We start from the raw sequence: 18,487 nt of genomic DNA, 5'->3' as shown, positions 1-18,487 counted from the left end.
CAGAGGGGTTTAAACCAAAATCACATGAACGGGAGAGAAACATTGGAGAACACAATAGGAGGACATTAAAGAGCCCTTAGTTGCTGCAACCACCTGCCACTTCAGTGAAACCATTTCTACATACAGCAACAAATGTAAAACACACTGAAAAATTAAAAATGAGTAAAGTTAAAGTTACAGTTAAAGTACAAATGATTGTCACACACACTAGGTGTGGTGAAATGTGTCCTCTGCATTTGACCCATCCCCTTGATCACCCCCTGGGAAGTGAGGGGAGCAGTGGGCAGCAGCGGTGCCGCGCCCAGTAAATATTTATGGTGATTTAACCCCCAATTCCAACCCTTGATGCTGAGTGCCAAGCAGGGAGGCAAAGGGTCCCATTTTTTTATAGTCTTTTGTATGACTCAGCCGGGGTTTGAACTCACAACCTACCGATCTCAGTGCGGACACTCTAACCACTAGGCCACTGAGTAGGTAATAATAAAGTTTAAAATAATTCATCCATTTCATTCGTAATATATATTTCACATTGCTTACTGCATGTGAATCTATACTTAATGTCTTTAAAAATGTAATGTAAATACACCATATTTTAATAAGAAAATTGGGCGCCTGAAACGGATTATTTAGATTTGCACAATATCTCATGAGAAAACATTACCTTAGCCTTCATATGATTCAGTTTTCGTCAGACATTTTGGAACAGATTAATAAGGTGTTAGAGTTATCTTAAGTTTTACAAATTAAATTATCACAATTTTTTAACTAGGCATATATTAAACATCTATTGTACATGAAATATAAAGACACTTTACAACAAGGGTTGAATAATTTCCCAAGCAACTACGGTACATACGTCAGTAGCCAAGTACTGTTAAGTTTGACCAAATTTGGATCCAGTTTATTCACAGTAATTACTGTACATTCACAATGAATGTACAGTGAAAAAAGGTAAAAATACAGTATACCTACTATACAGTACATTACAGAGATGCTTAAATTATATAAATTCGCACTTGTTTATTTGTATCAAGTAACATGGCAAAACCCAAAAATGAATGAAGGCACAATGTGATTCCAAATTGATCTGAACCCACTACTGTATCACAGCAAAACCACATTACATTATATGTAAACAAATGCCTGATCCAAGATATCAAATTAATAAAGCAGCAGCATCCCTAAGCAGCATGAAGGATCGGGCCCATCTAACCTTTTTAAAAATATATTTTTTTAGCACTTTTATCACATCATTAGTGCGTCTATTTTAAGCACAAAGGAGACAAACAACAAGTGGAGCAGGTTCTTGATTTAAAGCTTCTAACCTTGCACAAGCAAACCAAACTGCTATTGTGGCTCATGTTTCATGCCGCTCTTCTTACTAGATAATGTGGGGATGCGATGAATGGAGGAGGAAAAGGAGGATGTTGGGCACAAAGAGTCTGGATTGAAAAGTCAAATGAGGGGTCAAAGTGCAGTCATGACCTTGTCCCTGTGAACCACACTTATGGGTCCAGTGAGCATGCTGGTGCTTCTCTCCGGGATGGGAGGGTGACTGGACACGGGGCTGGAAGAGGCCCCGACAGAAACCCTGAACACACACACACACACACACACACACACACACACACACACACACACACACACACACACGCGCACAATGGTAGAACAAGATACATGTACATATGAGGCGTATGAGTGAGGTGAAAGTGAGAAAACCTGCCCTGTCGTGTGATTAAGCAACTAAACATTTAGTCACGCCATCCCCCTACAAAGGCCACGTCCTTGTTGCTACACAGGTCCCACCGTCCTACCTGTACGGTGTTGTGTGCCCAGAGGGGTGCAGGTAAACGGAGGGTGCGAAGGAGGGGTGGGCAGTCGGGTGCCACGCCTCGTGACCCACCATCGGGATTTTGTGCTGGCACTGGAGAGGATTGGAGAAAATGAAATGTTGTCACTGAGACTGAGCTGTGCGTGCCGTGACTGTGTTTGTGTTTGTTAGAAGGTCTTTAGAGGTCACTCACTGCATGTAGGCTGGGATCAGGGCTGGCGTGAGGGCAGAGAATGAATGACAACAATCAGGGAACTTTAATACGTTATAGCAGCACACACAGTACGGTTACACTCAAATCATATAGATTCATATTTTAGTGCCTGCTGAGAGATTAACACTCACCAAGACTAAGTAAACCATTATATTGACTTATCAATTATGACTATTTATTAGTATTTAACTAATTAACTACAAAGTTTATGATACAAATCTTAACTTCCTTGAGGACGTAGCAAAGTAGATAACAGAATTGATCCATTTTTCCCTTCCAGCCGTTTGTTGCTAGGCAGAGTTCATCAGGCTCCAACATAACCTTAGAGGCCATTTACAAAAACGTACATATGTTGGTCTCTCTTATGTTGACAATCCTTCAAAGAGTCTTGGTTGACCAACTCATCAAGTGCTGGTCCACCATGTCTTTCTTACTTCTACAAAAAGTGCCCGCTTAAAGGGTCCCTTTACCAAAAAAACAAGTTTTCTTACTTATTGGTAAAAACATTTTTGTATTTGGGATCTCCATAAGTCCCGAAAATGTGAAATCAAACAGTGGAGGCATGGCGCAGATATTTAAAAAAAAACAAAAAAAACAGTCTTCCTTCAAACTTTCTCCAAACGAGCTGTGTGGAATTTTCTCAATTTGTGACGTTTTTCCCCAAGTTTAACGTCAGTGGATATATACATATATGGTAGAAATTTACCTGACGAAATTTGCAGAAAAGAGAGTGATGAGAGTAATAAGAATATTTTTTATTCATGAATGATTCGAAAATGCAGGGACATTTTCTCAAGCAGTGCAAATAAGCTGGTGCTGGAGCAGTGGTTATTACTATCTACTTCACTAATGACGTCAAAATGCTAAACAACAACGGCGATAATTGGCCTGGGCAATAATCGGTCGATCTCTAAATGTAACAGTATGTTGGTGTGTGTGGCTATTTCACCTGATGTGAGGAGGCTTGGCAGGGGAGATTGCAGCAACTAAAAAGGAAACAAACACAACATTGTTTCATGCATCTTTTTTCATGCGTGTCAAAGCAGGTCCTGTGCTAAACGCTTGTTTGACAAAGCTGACACGGCGCTCACTCAAAGGTTCATGTAGGGATTAAAAGAAGAGCGACAGCAGGTGTTTTTGACAGCATAGAAAAGTGACACTTCACTTGGGAATGTAAGGCACTTTCTTGACGCAAACAAAGTCAATTTCTAGTTACTGTGAGACATGAGAATGATTTCTTGAGCCAAAAGATATACATTATTCAAATACATCATGAACTGTGCATTAAGCAACATATGTTGTGCATACAGTTTAGTAATCAGTTCTTCTGCCTAAATTTGTGGCAGTTTTTTCCAAAGTTGCGGAAAAAGTTAAGCATTGCATTTCACTACATTTCACTAACATCAATTTCTGATGTTATACATTTGCTATCAACGTTTAAACATTACTTGTAACCTTAACCTCAAAAGTCACATGAAAAACAAATACTGTGTTGATGTTTTACTTATTTTATAACGCGTAGACTTAAAAGCAAAACCTTAAATGGCATTAAAAGCACATACTTACTGCCTTGTTGTTCACACGATGCAGATATGTTTATTTTACGCTTCAAAACCGTTTGTCTTTCTTGAACCTTTTTTTTATGTTCCAACACATTTATCCTCGAATTGTAGGAGCAATTGTGAACTGTTGAAAGCGATGTATAGCACACATTTTTGTTGGTAAATGAGAGACAATTAGTAATTATCAACAGACTCAGTCACGTACGGCTGCCTTTTGGCTACGTCAGCATTACAAATGAAAATAAGCTCTTAAGTTTGTTGCTAAATGTTTATGCATTACATTACCCAGAAGGCTTAGGGCTGCCGATAGGAATCATATATAGTGCTCAAGTGTGCGAAAGGACAACAATTGTGTTGTTTGAGCAATAAAGAATTAATATATTGCCACACATTGCTTCTGCTTTAAATACACAAGAAACAAACATAAGCTTTGATTAGACCAGGGATGTCAAACATGTGGAACGCGGGTCGGATCAGGGACGTAAACACATTCAATGCGGCACGCAAGACGAGTTTGCTAAGTGTAGTATTGAGCTCCATTTTTTATTAAAGAAACTGCTGTTCCAAATGTGTCCACTGGCGGTCGCACTAGTAATTCTCTTAGGCAAGCAAATAGTTTAACAAGTATACCAAGCACGAGGCACACGCTACTCCTCCCCCTCGACCCAATGTAAAACAAACAAGAGTAAAATAAACAACTGTTTAACCTCACTTAAAATGCTGCATGAGACACTGCACATTGACATAGTTTTGGGGAAATTATTGACTTCTGTGCAGATTTAAAGAAAGTGTAAAGTGTGTGATTTACTGCAATACTGTCAGTCTTTTATGTTTTTATTTTTGGTTTGTTGACATTGTTTACACATTGGACAGCTTTTAGTTTTCTATCAATACACAGTGATGCCTAGAAGGCAGAGAGAAACTCAACCCTCTTGAATAGTTTCTACCTCAGTTTGTATGGTTTTTTGAGTTAGCACAGGATTAATACGCGGAAATGATAAATGAGGTAGTTGATACATAGATTAGTTTTTATTTCTGCTTTTTGTTGAGTTTGCACAGGATTAATACGCGGAAATGACAAATGAGGTAGTTGACTGTTAGTTTTTATTTCTGCTTTATTTAGTTTTTTGTTCAATCCTAGATGGGTTGTGACTTAGTTTAAGTGCTTTGTGGATACACTGAGGCTAAGTCTATGTGCATTACGTTCTTCATGGTGTTTTTAAAACGGCACCAATTTTTTCCTCAGAATTTTCAACTAATTTGAAATTTTTTGTCAAGATGATTAATTGTAATATGTACTTTATCAGAATGTGCTTGTTCTATTTTGGGCCGAAGCAAAACAAGGAAAGCAATCTGAAGTCATCGTTGTATTTTTAAATTATCAAGCGATGATTTTACCCATCCGGCCCACGTGGGAATACACGTTTTCGCATTAAAGCCGCTGAACTAAAATTAGTTTGACGCCGCTGAATTAGACAATTGACATGGGCGTTGACCGTCCTTCGGAGAACAATTAAATTAGCAAAAACGGTGCTGATTTTCCAAGTATGCATGAAAATTGCAGAGATTGGACAAAATTGCAAGGCCGCTCATAATTTGCGGGGATTAGTTGCATTTGCATGAATTGCAGTAAGCGCTACACTGCTAATTCTCAGAAGGACTGAAAAAAAGCACAAAAGACATTTACCTATTGCAACAAAACATGAATAAAATGTATTTTGCCATTAAATTGAGTGCTTTAATGACCTTAAAAAATTTACCTTTTTGGGACCCAATGTGTTCGAGACGTCTGTACTTTTTTTTATATCCATAATTGCATAATTTTCTCACTATGTTATATATCTATTCCAATACATTCTCCATTCCTTTTCCTCCACACATAAACACAGGAAGTGAACACATTTTGAAAGATGAAAGGTAAAACGTGTGAAATATTGTCAACATGTTAAACACATGGTGAGAACAAATGAACAGTCATATGATGTACTTATTCCAACTCTTTTTCAGCTATTATACATTTTACAAGTGCGTGGAACGTGAGGTTCCTTAACATAACTTGTGAAGCATGTAAAAAGCAAATGAACCATTAGCACGACATTTTCCTATGTAAAAATGTTTTAATTTGCCTGTCACAAACACGTTCAGAGTAAAAAAACAGACATGAGGCAGCAACCAGCTGAGCCAAGTCTCTGACTCTACAGCGAGAGAGGGACAAGACAGAGAGCAGCTCAAAGACTTCCATGAATAGACAATATCAAGGACCGAGGTTTCCCTTGCCTGAAAGCGGGTCACCGGCGCCCCCCCTCTGGAGCCAGACCTGGAGGTGGGACTCGATGGCGAGCGCATGGTTCCCGACCAGGCATGGGTTCCCCCCTCCAATAGGCTCACCACCAATAGGAGGGGCCTTAGAAGTCGGGTGCTCTGTGAGCTGGGAGGCAGTCGAAGGCAGGGCCTTGGCGGTCTGATCCTCGGCTACATAAGCTAGCTGGTTTTTCGGACGTGGAACGCCACCTCTCTGGAGGGGAAAAAGCCTGAGCTGGTGCACGAGGTAGAGAAGTTCTAGCTAGAAGTAGTAGGTCTCACTTCGACGCACAGCAAGGGCTCTGGAACCAGTCTTATCAAGAAGGGACGGACTCTCTTCCCCTCTGGCGTTGCCAGCAGTGAGAGGAGACGGGTGGGGGTGGCTATACTTGTTGCCCGGCGGCCCAGAGCCTGTACGCTGGCGTTTAACCCGGTAGACAAGAGGATAGGTTCCCTCTGCCTCTGGGTGGGGAGAAAGGTCCTTACTGTCGTTTGTGCTGACGCACCAAACAGTACCCGCCCTTTTTGGGGTCCTTAGAGGGAGTACTGGAGAGTGCTCCCTCAGGTGATCCCCTTGTTCTACTGGGGGACTTCAACGCTCACATTGGCATTGAGAGTGAGACCTGGAGAGCCGTGATTGGGAGAAACGCTCGATCTGATCTGAACCAGATTGGTGTTTTGTTATTGGACTTTTGTGCTTGTCAAAGATTTTCCATAACAAACACCATGTTCAAACCTATGGGTGTCCATATGTGCACTTGACACAAGGACACACAAGGCCGCAGTTTAATTGTCGACTTTGTGGTAGCACCATCGGATTTGCAATCGAATGTTTTGGACACTCGGGTGAAGAGAGGGGAAGAGTTTTCAACCGATCATTACTTGGTGGTAAGTCAGGTCCATTCATACTTGCCAACCTTGAGACCTCCCATTTCGGGAGGTGGGGGTGGAGGGTGTGGTCAGGGGCGAGGCGGGGGGCGTGGTTAAGAGGGGAGGAGTATATTTACAGCTAGAATTCACCAAGTCAAGTATTTCATTTATATATATATATATATATATATATAAACTTGCATAAATAAATCTTAAGGAAAATAACATAACTTGGCTTCTGAGAGCTTAGAAATGTAATTAATAAAATGCTAAAGTTGTTGATAAACAAGCAATTATTTTAATAATCAAATATGGTCATTTTAAATGAATTATTATGATCATTTAAAATTAATTACTTTAAATATGTTTATTTTAATGTATATATATGGCTGGATGTAATAGGGAGTAAGAAAAAATACAAATACAATTAATTTTGATGTTTTTAGAAAAATATAGTAAAAATTTACAGTATTTAGTTTTGTTTTTTTAATTAAAAAATAAATTTATTTTTAGGTAAGATGAACATAATAATACAATGTATCTCTAGTCTTGATGATTTAGTTCTTGTCACCCTGTTGTCCTCCCGTCTCTTCCCCAAGGGTGGCTCCATGAGCTGGGCAAACGCCTGGAGATGCCCTACGTCAGTGGTCCCCAACCTTTTTGTAACTGTGGACCGGTCAACGCTTAAAATTTTGTCCGACATAGGTTAATAAAAAAATACAATCATGTGTGCTTACGGTCTGTATCCCTTGCAGACTGTATTGATATGTATGTTGATATATATTGTAGGAAGCAGAAATATTAATAACAGAAAGAAACAACCCTTTTGTGTAAATGAGTGGGAATGAGTGTAAATGGGGGAGGGAGGTTTTTTGGGTTGGTGCTCTAATTGTAAGTGTATCTTGTGTTTGTTATGTTGATTAAATAAATAAATAATAATAATAATAATAATAATAATAACAGTATTTTTTTTTCTTGTGCGGCCCGGAACCAATCAATCCACAGACTGGTACCGGGCCGCGTCTCCATCTGCACCATGCTCATCGGCGGTATGCCGGACGCCTCGTATGGAATAACTTGATTGGCCAGACACGCTGTTTATATCGTGGGAAAGCAGACGTGAAAAAAGGCTGTCCTCACTCAGGCCTGCATGGAGCTGGAGAGGGCGTGGCCTCCAGCTCCGGCCGGGAGATTTTTGGGAGAATATTTGTCCCGGGAGTTTTCGGGTGAGGCGCTGAATTTCGGGAGTCCATCCATCCATTTTCTACCGCTTATTCCCTTCCGGGGTGGCGGGGGGCACTGGCGCCTATCTCAGCTACGATCGGGCGGTAGGCGGGGTACACCCTGGACAAGTCGCCACCTCATCGCAGGGCCAACACAGATAGACAGACAACATTCACACTCACATTCACACACTAGGGCCAATTAAGTGTTGCCAATCAACCTATCCCCAGGTGCATGTCTTTGGAAGTGGGAGGAAGCCGGAGTACCCGGAGGGAACCCACGCATTCACGGGGAGAACATGCAAACTCCACACAGAAAGATCCCGAGCCTGGATTTGAACCCAGGACTGCAGGAACTTCGTATTGTGAGGCAGACGCACTAACCCCTCTGCCACCGTGAGTCTCCCGGAAAATTCAGGAGGGTTGGCTAGTATGGGTCCGATGGGGGGGAGGATGCCAAATTGAGTGTCTTCTGGGAACGTCTGACACAGTCTCCTGTCAGAGAGAATTTAAATTACCACCGCCAGAAGAAATTCAAACATGTTACGAAGGATGCGCTGGACATTGAGCCCGAGTGAACCATGATCTGTGCCTCTATTGTCGAGGCAGCTGATTGGAGCTGTGGCTATTAGGTGGTCGGTGGTAATCCCAGAACCCGCTGGTGTCCACCAGCGAATAGGGATGCCGTCAAGCTAAAGAAGGAGTCCTATGGGTTCCTTTTGGCTAATGGAATTCCGGAGGCAGCCAACAGGTACCAACACGCCAACCAGTGTTCAGCTTTGGCGGTTCTAGTGGTTGCATTGCCAGGAGTAAGTCCGACACGTTTCTAGTGAGGGTTGGACTCTGCCAGGCCTGCCCTTTGTCATCAATTCTGTTTTCAACTTTCATGGACAAAAATTCTAGGCGCAGTCAGCGGGCTAAGGGCATCCGGTGTGTCGGCTGCAGGATTAGGGTGAGAAGGGCTCTCCCTTAGAGATAGGGTGAGAAGCTCTCTCATTCGGTCGGAACTCAGAATAAAGCTGCTGCTCCCCCACATCGAGAGAATTCAGATGAGGTGGTTTGGGCAACTGGTTAGAATTCCCCTCTGATGTCTCCATTGATGAGGTGTTTAGGGCGTGTCCAACCGGTAGGAGCCCACGGGGAAGACCCAAGACACAGTGGGGAGACTATGTCTCCCATTTGGCCCGAGAACGCCTTGGGATCACCAGGCAGAGGTGGACGAAGTAGCTGGGGAGGGGAAAGTCTGGGCTTCTCTGCTTAGGCTGCTCCCCCCGCAACTTGACTTCGGATAAACGGAATAAGATCGATGGATAAATAGGTGACACTACAGCAGGGGTCTTCAATGTTGTCCAGGCCAAGGACCCAAAAACTGATGGCACAATGGAGCATGCACTTACATCTTGTATAAAAATGCGTTTTATAGTAAACTGGTCATGTTGGTACCTTTGTATTGTGCAATACTGAAAAATTCAAGTTATAGCAGTAGTGCTGCTAATGACTAGTTGGCAAATGGCATGTTAATCGCCAGCTGACAACTAGTGTGCTTATTGCTAGCTGGAAGCTAGTGCACAAATCGCTAGCGTGCAACTAGAGTGTTATTTTTTAACTGCCAGCTAGTGCAAAAATTGCTAGCATTCAACTAAAGCGTTAATCGCTAGCTGGAAACTAGAGTGTTAATCGTTAGCTGGTAACTAAAATACTAATCACAAGCTGGCGATTGCCGCACTAATTTTTAGCTAGCAAATGTTGCGCAAACCATTTTTAAACAACACTTAAGTGTGTTGGATAAATGTTCATTTGTATTCCAAACCACTTGTGGAAAAATAATATATATGAAAAATTAAATTAACTAAATATTTTACAACCACCCTGCAGTACCTCCGCAGACCCCCTGTAGAAGACTGCTGCTCTACAGCCTGTCTGATGGCTTGACTGTAAGGGTGTGACATCGTTATCTTGCTGAACAATTTACTGCAGAGAAAAGTCGTAATAGTGATTCAAACAGCCGCTCCCCAAGGAAGAGTATATGCTATGTGACATCAAAGTAGCCTCACCGCACGTCACTGCTGTATAGAGGCTAATTGTCAAGAATGAGACATGTAGTTAGTTACAGTCCTCAGTGTGTGTGCAGATAAGGCTCACCTTTGCCCAGTGACTGCGTGCGGGAGGGGTAGCGTTTGCTTGGCCTTCTCTCAAATGTGTTGGCTCGCCTCAGTCGGCTGCTGTGAGTGGCCTGGTACTCGGTTTTCCCACTAAGAAGCAAAAACAAAAATAATCATGACTTATCTTCTTGTTTTACTATCATGTAGCAGATGCAGCTAAAGTATTATTTCTACAGAATAAAATTACATTGTGGACTACAGATTAAATAATATCTGTTCATATTTGTTTTTTTTACAAAAAGTTCACAGAAATTGTCAAAATTAAAGTTAAATAAAACATAAATATAATATTATTTTAAACTAATAATCTTAGCGTTGTTTACCTATAACATTAGCTGACATGCAGGCTGTTTTCTTAGCATATCTACCTTGAATAATTAAAAAAATTAATAATTTGCCTCTTGCAACCTGTTGTTGTTGGCCTCCTGCCCATTAAAAAAAGAAATAAGCAGAAAGACCATGTGACGCAGAAAACTTGATACTACTACCCAAAATAGTGACAATGATAATAATAGTAATAATATTGATAGTGACAATATACTGTGTTATTTACAAAACAAAGCTGACCTGCAGTCAGATTTTTTTTTTTTAACATATATAATTTTTTAGCGTATCTAACTTTTATTATTTTAAATGTTTAGCCTGCAGCTTTTTTTAATTGGCCAGTGGCATTAACCAAACAAATCCCTTCATCAATTATAACACAAATATTCGGCAGTTTTTCAACCCATCCTTTTCAAAACTTTTAACACATTTTTTACAAAAATAAAAATATCAAATTGTCCTCTGCATTTTGCAGTATGTGGCCCCTTAAATATTTACAATGTTATTGAATTATGCCACACTTTATGTATTTGTGTGGGTATATACATCTTGCAGCGAGTAGTGCACCCTGTGTAGCACATTCTGGTAGACAACAGAAAGAGTGCCCATAGAGTGTGAAAGAAAACAATATGAAGAGCATATCTCAGTCGCCATAGGAACACATCCATGTAACCATAGATACAAAGCACACATCATTGCTCCATGTTGCTGCCGGGCCTTCAGATATTTTGATGAGCCTGTTGTCATTAAGGAATGAGTAGGATTTTATAGAAATAGTAATGAATCAATTTTAATGTTACTTGCTTTATTTTATATTATTTAAAATAAAGGCAGTAATGGCAAACACCAGTTTGAAGCACAGAATTTATGATCTGCGTTTTTGCGCATACATGTTTTTGTAACATTCCCTACTACATAGTTAATGAGTGATTGAGCTCTACCTGAATCTAAAGCGGGAGCCAAGTCGCGTGAAGTCACTGTGGCTGGTCTTGCCTGTGGCTGGTTGGCGTAGCCGGAAGAAGGCGTGGCTCTCCACAGCGCACTTCCACACGTGTTTGCAGCTCTTGGCGCTGGCCAGCTGGAACACGAAGGTGTGCTCCTGCTCGTGGCCCTTCAGAGAGGAAAAACTACAACAATAATACAGTACAGCCTATGACTGGGCGATAAAACGATATCAATACATATCGCCACAGACATGTAATCCATATAAATAAAAACTGTGTTCAATAAAATGTTTGATAATTGTTTTTCTTCCTTGTCGGAAGAAACCGTAAGCTGCAAAGTAAGGTTGGTTGCATGAACAAAAACACCCCTCTTTGATAACCAAGCAAGTGATCACTGATCAGTGGGAGTGTCACGCTAACAGCCAAGATACTGGTATAAACTATCACGTTTGGTTGAGCTATCTTGTTCTTTGCCATTGATTCCTTGCATGAAGTGAAAAGATAAAAAAGAAATTGTGGATAAAAGAGGGAAAGATAACTCAACAATATGACAAATGTTGGGGATTTTTTCAAACAGACTGTAGTCAGACCAATTTGGCCTGCAAATTATTTAAGGTCCTCGTCCCCACCAAGACTGGTAATAATACCACACCACCTTAGCTGTGCTCACTATTGAAAGCACAGCCGTAACTTCCTGGCACTAAACCTGCAGAAAATCAAGTTTCTCAGTTTACATTTCCACTATTGTGTTACACTTTATTAGGCATTTCTTACATATTCATTATTTTTGCACCTTCAAGAGGTATTTGTTAAGTCTATTACAGGATTTTAATATTTTTTTTACATAGATTGTTTGACTGTTTTCCATGGCTGTATTGACATTTCCTTTCCTTTTTTCCCTTGATAGTTGAGGGATTGATTGATTGATTGATTGATTGAGACTTTCATTAGTAGATTGCACAGTACAGTACATATTCCGTACAATTGACCACTGAATGGTAACACCCGAAAACGTTTTTCAACTTGTTTAAGTTGCGGTCCACGTTAATCAATTCATGGTAAAGGAGATTATAATTAGTGGAACGTTATATTTAAGTAAAAATGTGTAAGTTTCATATATTTTCTCCTGGTCCTTAGTTTCCATAAGTAATAAAAACATCAAGAATTATTGATATCCACCGATACAAAACCCTAATATCGTGATACTCTTTACATCCATATTGCCCAGCACAAGTACAGCCAAAACCCGCAGTGACCTTATAGTGTTTGTTTGTAGACACAAACCTGATCATCATCCTCCACCACCACCAACGTCAGTCGGCTCTTTTTGAAATCCAGACGAGTAATCTTGGGCCTGGACATCAAATGTAAACAAAATAAAGTTTATGTTTTAGTTAGAGACATATTTACTGTAAAGTTATGATGCAAAGTAAATATAGAGGGACATAAAAAACAACAAGCCATCATTAGTTATAATGAGCACACACAATATGACTACAATGTCACTATCAGTAAAGCGAAGACCTCTGCCAAGGCTCAGCTAATTAAAGAAAAATTACAACAAAAAATTTGTTGTTCCATCTGGTTGTTAGCTCGCAGGCAACTTCCTGGGTAACGGCCTGTGATAACCATTTTTGTACAATTTAAACATTTAGGATGAGGAAACGGTACAGATGTGAATTAAAAAGAAAAAAGTGACAATGATTTCCTCTGACAAAAGACAATTAATTATTGACTGCTCGCATTTCGCAGCCTGCTGCCAAACTAAGCCTCCTATGTTGGGGTTAGTCGGGGGCTCGGCTCGGCTCTGAGTTGCACAGAGACATCAGTTACATTCCAATGGTTATCAGCAAAGAGTAAAGAAGACTTGGATATTGGATATGATTCGATGAATATTGGAGAATCTGGCATCAAACTGTGCTTTGTGAAGTGCTGAGAGCAGAGAACAGTGACCATGAGGTAGGTCTTTAGCGCCCCCAAAAAAACAAAAATAATCTTCCCATTGTTGCCTTACTCGGGTTTAAATACACATTTCATACATCCCAAAAAACACTTTGTGGCAGCCATTTTTAAGAATAGGCAACAATTGGTACCGAGCAGCAGTAGTTGTCATACATGGACTTCTTAAAGTTATGATGTGAGAAAGGCTTCATGGAAATCTTGTACCCGGGATTTACTATAGGAGTAGGGACATGATGATGACAGCAGGGATGAGTTAAAACACAGCAACCTCATATACGGCACTTCCATATTAAGTAGAACAATAGTACAACATTTTAATCAATTACGCAAATGTAGTGTTGACATTATACTGTAGATAGAGAAAGGTAACAAGATTGTGTAGCAATAGAATGAAATCTTATAGAGTGATGAAGGAAAGAAGATAAGTGTTGAAGTAGGGCTTGGCGATATGGCATTTTTTTTAATATCTCGATATTTTTAGGCCATATCGCGATACACAATATATATCTCGATATTTTGTCTTAGCCTTGAATTAACACATGATACACATAATCACAGCAGCATGATGATTCTATGTGTCTACATTAAAACATTTTTGTTCATACTGCATCAATATATGCTCATTTTAAACGTTCATGCAGAGAAGGAAATCGCAACTAAGTCAATTGACCAAAACTGTATTTATTAAACACTTATTAAGCAGTGGCACAAACATTCATGTCATTTCCAAAACAGAAAGTGCAAGATTGTCAGAGATATTTTAAAACAAGCTATTAGTGCACTTTTGTGCATGATGTCACTAAGTTGACAACTCAAAACAACACTAAATTAAAGTGCAATTTTTGTACAGAATGCCACTACAATGGTTTAAAACAAATTAAGTGCACTTTTGTGCATGATGTCACACAAGATATTTCAATAAGTGTCAAATAAAAATGAGCTGTGTAATAGGAAATCAAATAGTGTATGTCCTTTGCAATGTGTTAGTTTACAGCGGACATTATCTCCTTTTGTTGTTGACTGTTTTTTTCATACGGTGTTGATCTGGAAATGTTTGCTTCGGTATTTTGATGGTGTGGCACCGAATGGAGATGTTGACATGCGGAGTAATCACTCTTCATTCTCTAGCAGGTGACTTTTCAAATGATGTTACATATTAGCAGTAATGCTACTTTTGGTAGCAACCCTTGTGCCCCACCCATGACAAATTAAAGTTGTCTATTCGACATATTCCCGCTTGAAGCCGAACCACCGCCAGACGATGGACCCCCTGCTGTTTTTCTTGGGAATTAATTCTTTCTTCATTTGTTACAAGATTCTCACTTTCTTTCTCTCGTATTACCACTTGCACGGCTTCGCTAGCATCAAAGCTAACGTTACCCAGTCTGCTACCTCTCTGCTCCGCAAGGGCGTATACGTATGTGACGTATGACGTGACAGTATGTGAAGTGTGTAAGAAGGTGCGCTTACTGTCTGTGAGAAGGAGAGACAGGAAAGAGTGGGAAGAGCCTGCAGTGTAATGCCCACAGCCAAAATCAACTGCGTGAGAACGTATACTCGAATATCGCGATATAGTAATTTTCTATATCGCACAGAGACAAACCCGCGATATATCGCGTGTATCGATATATTGCCCAGCCCTATGTTGAAGCAAATATTATTGGGAGTAGTATTACAGTGCTACTTCGCTTTTCGCACGCCACAAATTTTTGTTAAATTTGTCCAACTATGGCTGCGCTTTTTAAATGCCGTCAACACGGCCAAACACTGCGTGTTACAAACTAGTCCACTTGTCAACGTATCATTGGTGTATGGTTTTTTTTTTGAGTACGACTGCAAAATTAGCCACCATGGGGCACAAAAAAAGTTTCATGTGCCAACATTTTCATCAAGAAAGTGAGCAACACTAATGAATTCAAGAAAGTATGACGGTGGCTCTGTCCTTCCCTCCTCCATCCCCACTCATTGTCGTTTTCGCCAAAGAGTCTTCGGTGAAGGTACAAGTGATATTAAACAGTCACGTTTCCATTTCATTCATAATTTATTCATAATTCACTTTTTTTTAATGTTTTCTGCATTCATATAAAACTATATTGTTTGTGCTAATATTTTTCGAGTGTCTGCAACAAATTAATTGGATTTACATTATTTCCATCCATCCATTCATTTACAACCGCTTATTCCCTTTGGGGTTGCGGGGGGCGCTGGTGCCTATCTCAGCTACAATCGGGCGGAAGGCGGGCTACACCCTGGAGACTCGCCACCACATCATAGGGCCAACACAGATAGACAGACAACATTCACACTCAACTTCACACACTAGGGCCAATTTAGTGTTGCCAATCAACGTATTCCCAGGTGCATGTCTTTGGGGGTGGGAGGAAGCCGGAGTACCCGGAGAGAACCCACGCAGTCACGGGGGGAACATGCAAACTCCACACAGAAAAATGCCGAACCCAGGAACTTTGTATTGTGAGGCACAAACCCCTCTTCCACCTTTCTTATGGGGAAATACATTTTTCAGACAAAATTAAGTTTTCGTCTGACCTTTTGGAATGAACTACTAATAAAAACCAAAGTACCACTTTATGAAAAGTGGAAGGGTTATCATTAACGTCAGCAGGGGGAAACACTATATAAACGTTTGGCCTTTTACGCAGGACTCAAAAGCACTTTTTCAGTACAGGACAGATGTCTCACCAGAAAAAGAGGCCAATTTTGTTGGAACCTTCAAACACCAGGATGCCAGTGGGAGTGAGACCAAGTGCGTAATCACCACCATCTCTACCCTGAAGACAACACTTGCACGTCAAGCACTTAAGAATGCACACATTTGTTCAATAAATAAATGATGCACACCTTTACAAAGTGCATATCTACACCATAAAGCTCCAGCCACTTGCATTTGTTGAGGAAGGAGATTTCAGCTTGGGAAGGACTTTTTCCCCTACGAGGAGACAGCAAACAGAAAACAATGTTACTAGTATTTACTTATTGTGTGCTGCATCAGTTCAATTTGTCAGTATGTGGCCCAGTCGGACTCAGTGAAGAACAGCATATGTAATCTAATCCCAGATGGGGGCGATCAGACCGCCGTTAGGTTAAATACTGCCCTGAATCAATCCAGACCCGCCGGGGATTAATCCCTTAATCCTTTACACAGACCAACCAGAATGGTTGGTTGAGGAGATGACAACTACTCATCATAACCCTGACATTAAGACGAAGGTGCGTTGACATGGAGGCGCCAAAGTCTCACCTGAGATCCAACCACCTGCTGAAGATGTCCGCCTCCATTGCCTCGCTTTGTTTCGGAGTGAAGCGGAATTCCGACACCAGCTCGGGAGAATGGTCCAAGGCATCGCAGTCTCCTAGCTCACCTGCAAGCACAAAATACATAAACTAAGAAAACCTGGAGGAATATTACCAAATACGCTGGCATATGGCAATCTAATCATTAGCTGGCAACGGGTGCGCTAACTGCTGTCTGGCAAGTAGCGCCTTCATCATCAGCTGGCAACTGTTGCGCTAATCACTAGCTGACAATTAGCACGCTAATTGCAAGTTTACAACTGGAGCGTTAATCACTAGCTGACAACTAGGATGTTAATTGCTAGCTGGCAACTGGCAGGCTAACTGCTAACTGGCAATTAGCGCCCAAATCATTAGGTGGCAACTAGCACAAAAATCGCCAGCTGGCAACTGTCGCGCTAACTGCTAGCTGACAACTAGCATCCTAATTGTTAGCTGGTAACTAGGCAACTAATCCCTGGCCATTTTAAATGCCAACATGAATACAATAATGTATTTATTCATGTTTTTACAGTGAGTTGGGCAGCCATGCCACTATTATTCATAAACTACACAACAGTGTATTGGATCAATATTAATGTGCATTTGAAGACACTTAAATTTGTAAAAGAAAATTATTTTTTAAAATTCTAATAAAGCAAACACTTCATCACCCCCCCTGCAGTACTTTCTTCGAACCCCTTGGAGATCACGGACCCCCTGCTGAAAGACTTCTGCTTAGGACGCCTGGCTTTCAACCTTTAGTGAAGCATTTTTGGTCGAAAAAAAAAGAGGTAAAACAGAGTTAGAGCATCAATATCACATGTATTAAGGTCCCAACATTGCTCATCTGCATTGTCTTGTTTGACACATTTGGAAATGCTCATAATACATATCAATGTGTTTTACCTCCACCAGGTAAAACTTTCAGGAAATGTCCAAAATGGGACAAAGAACAGTGGATTATAATTTGAGGTTATTCGGATGAATTCTACTCTCTTACGTTTATGTTACCAGCCTTAGTTTTTTTTTTTGTGTGTGTGTGTGTGTGTGTGTGTGTGTGTGTGTGTGTGTGTGTGTGTGTGCGTGCGCAAGCGGACCCTCGGAAATGACTGACAAGAGGGTACATTTAATTTATTTTCTTCTGCAGTAGATAGGTAAAAGATTTATGGGCACATTTTGATTAAACTTTCAGGAAAAGTCAGAAATGGGATAAGGAACACATGATTACATTTTGGGGTTGGTCCAAAACATTTCTACCAGCCTTACGTTTACTTAACGAGCCTCTACTTTCGTGTGTGTGGGTGTGTATGTGAGTGGCCCCGCCTCCTGCCACTGACAAGAGGCTTTTCTCTTTTCATTTCATCCAATGTAGATAACTCAAAAGAGGTATGTATTTTTGTCTTGGGGTGGCATTCACCCTGGGCGGGTTGTGCCGGCTTCCTCTCTGACCCTGACGAACATCCCAAACCATGGCGGCCGACGCACGGCGGTCTTGTGCGAGGTCCTAGAAGATGCTGAACCAATCTCAGTTCCACCGAGTCGGGTATGGGCACATTTTGTTTAACCTTTAAGGAAATGTCAGAAATGGGATAAGAAAAAAGTGATAGGGCCCTCTGCGCTCTCTGAGTGCTTCTCTAGTTTGACGATTGCATCATATTTTTAGCAAAATTATAGATAATTTCTTCTTTTTTTTAAATAAACAGTCATGACACCGCCACTGTTTTACAATAACTACACTTACTGTGCACTTACTTAGGTACCCCAGCACATCTTAATGGACTTCAGTACAATATCTGTATT

General features: G+C 40.7%; 1 protein-coding gene across 5 annotated transcripts in view; it reads right to left on the bottom strand.

Annotated features, from left to right (window-relative positions):
• The window catches only part of epb41l4b (erythrocyte membrane protein band 4.1 like 4B), a 97,500-nt gene that overhangs the window by 38,206 nt on the left and 40,807 nt on the right, over positions 1 to 18,487 (bottom strand). For all 5 annotated transcript variants that reach the window (XM_061915660.1, XM_061915662.1, XM_061915661.1 and 2 more), the window contains exons 7-15: positions 16,653 to 16,773; positions 16,253 to 16,340; positions 16,094 to 16,182; positions 12,716 to 12,785; positions 11,429 to 11,598; positions 10,144 to 10,253; positions 2,995 to 3,031; positions 2,025 to 2,046; positions 1,815 to 1,924 (exon numbers count right to left, since the gene is read on the bottom strand). In XM_061915660.1, the coding sequence (XP_061771644.1) occupies positions 1,815 to 1,924; positions 2,025 to 2,046; positions 2,995 to 3,031; positions 10,144 to 10,253; positions 11,429 to 11,598; positions 12,716 to 12,785; positions 16,094 to 16,182; positions 16,253 to 16,340; positions 16,653 to 16,773 (817 nt within the window). The remainder of the gene's footprint in view (positions 1 to 1,814; positions 1,925 to 2,024; positions 2,047 to 2,994; positions 3,032 to 10,143; positions 10,254 to 11,428; positions 11,599 to 12,715; positions 12,786 to 16,093; positions 16,183 to 16,252; positions 16,341 to 16,652; positions 16,774 to 18,487) is intronic.

Source organism: Nerophis ophidion, linkage group LG11 (genome assembly GCF_033978795.1).
Source record: "Nerophis ophidion isolate RoL-2023_Sa linkage group LG11, RoL_Noph_v1.0, whole genome shotgun sequence".
NCBI classification, from domain to species: Eukaryota; Metazoa; Chordata; class Actinopteri; order Syngnathiformes; family Syngnathidae; genus Nerophis; species Nerophis ophidion.
Note: the sequence above shows the minus strand (reverse complement) of the source record. Positions and strands in the feature narration are given on the sequence as shown.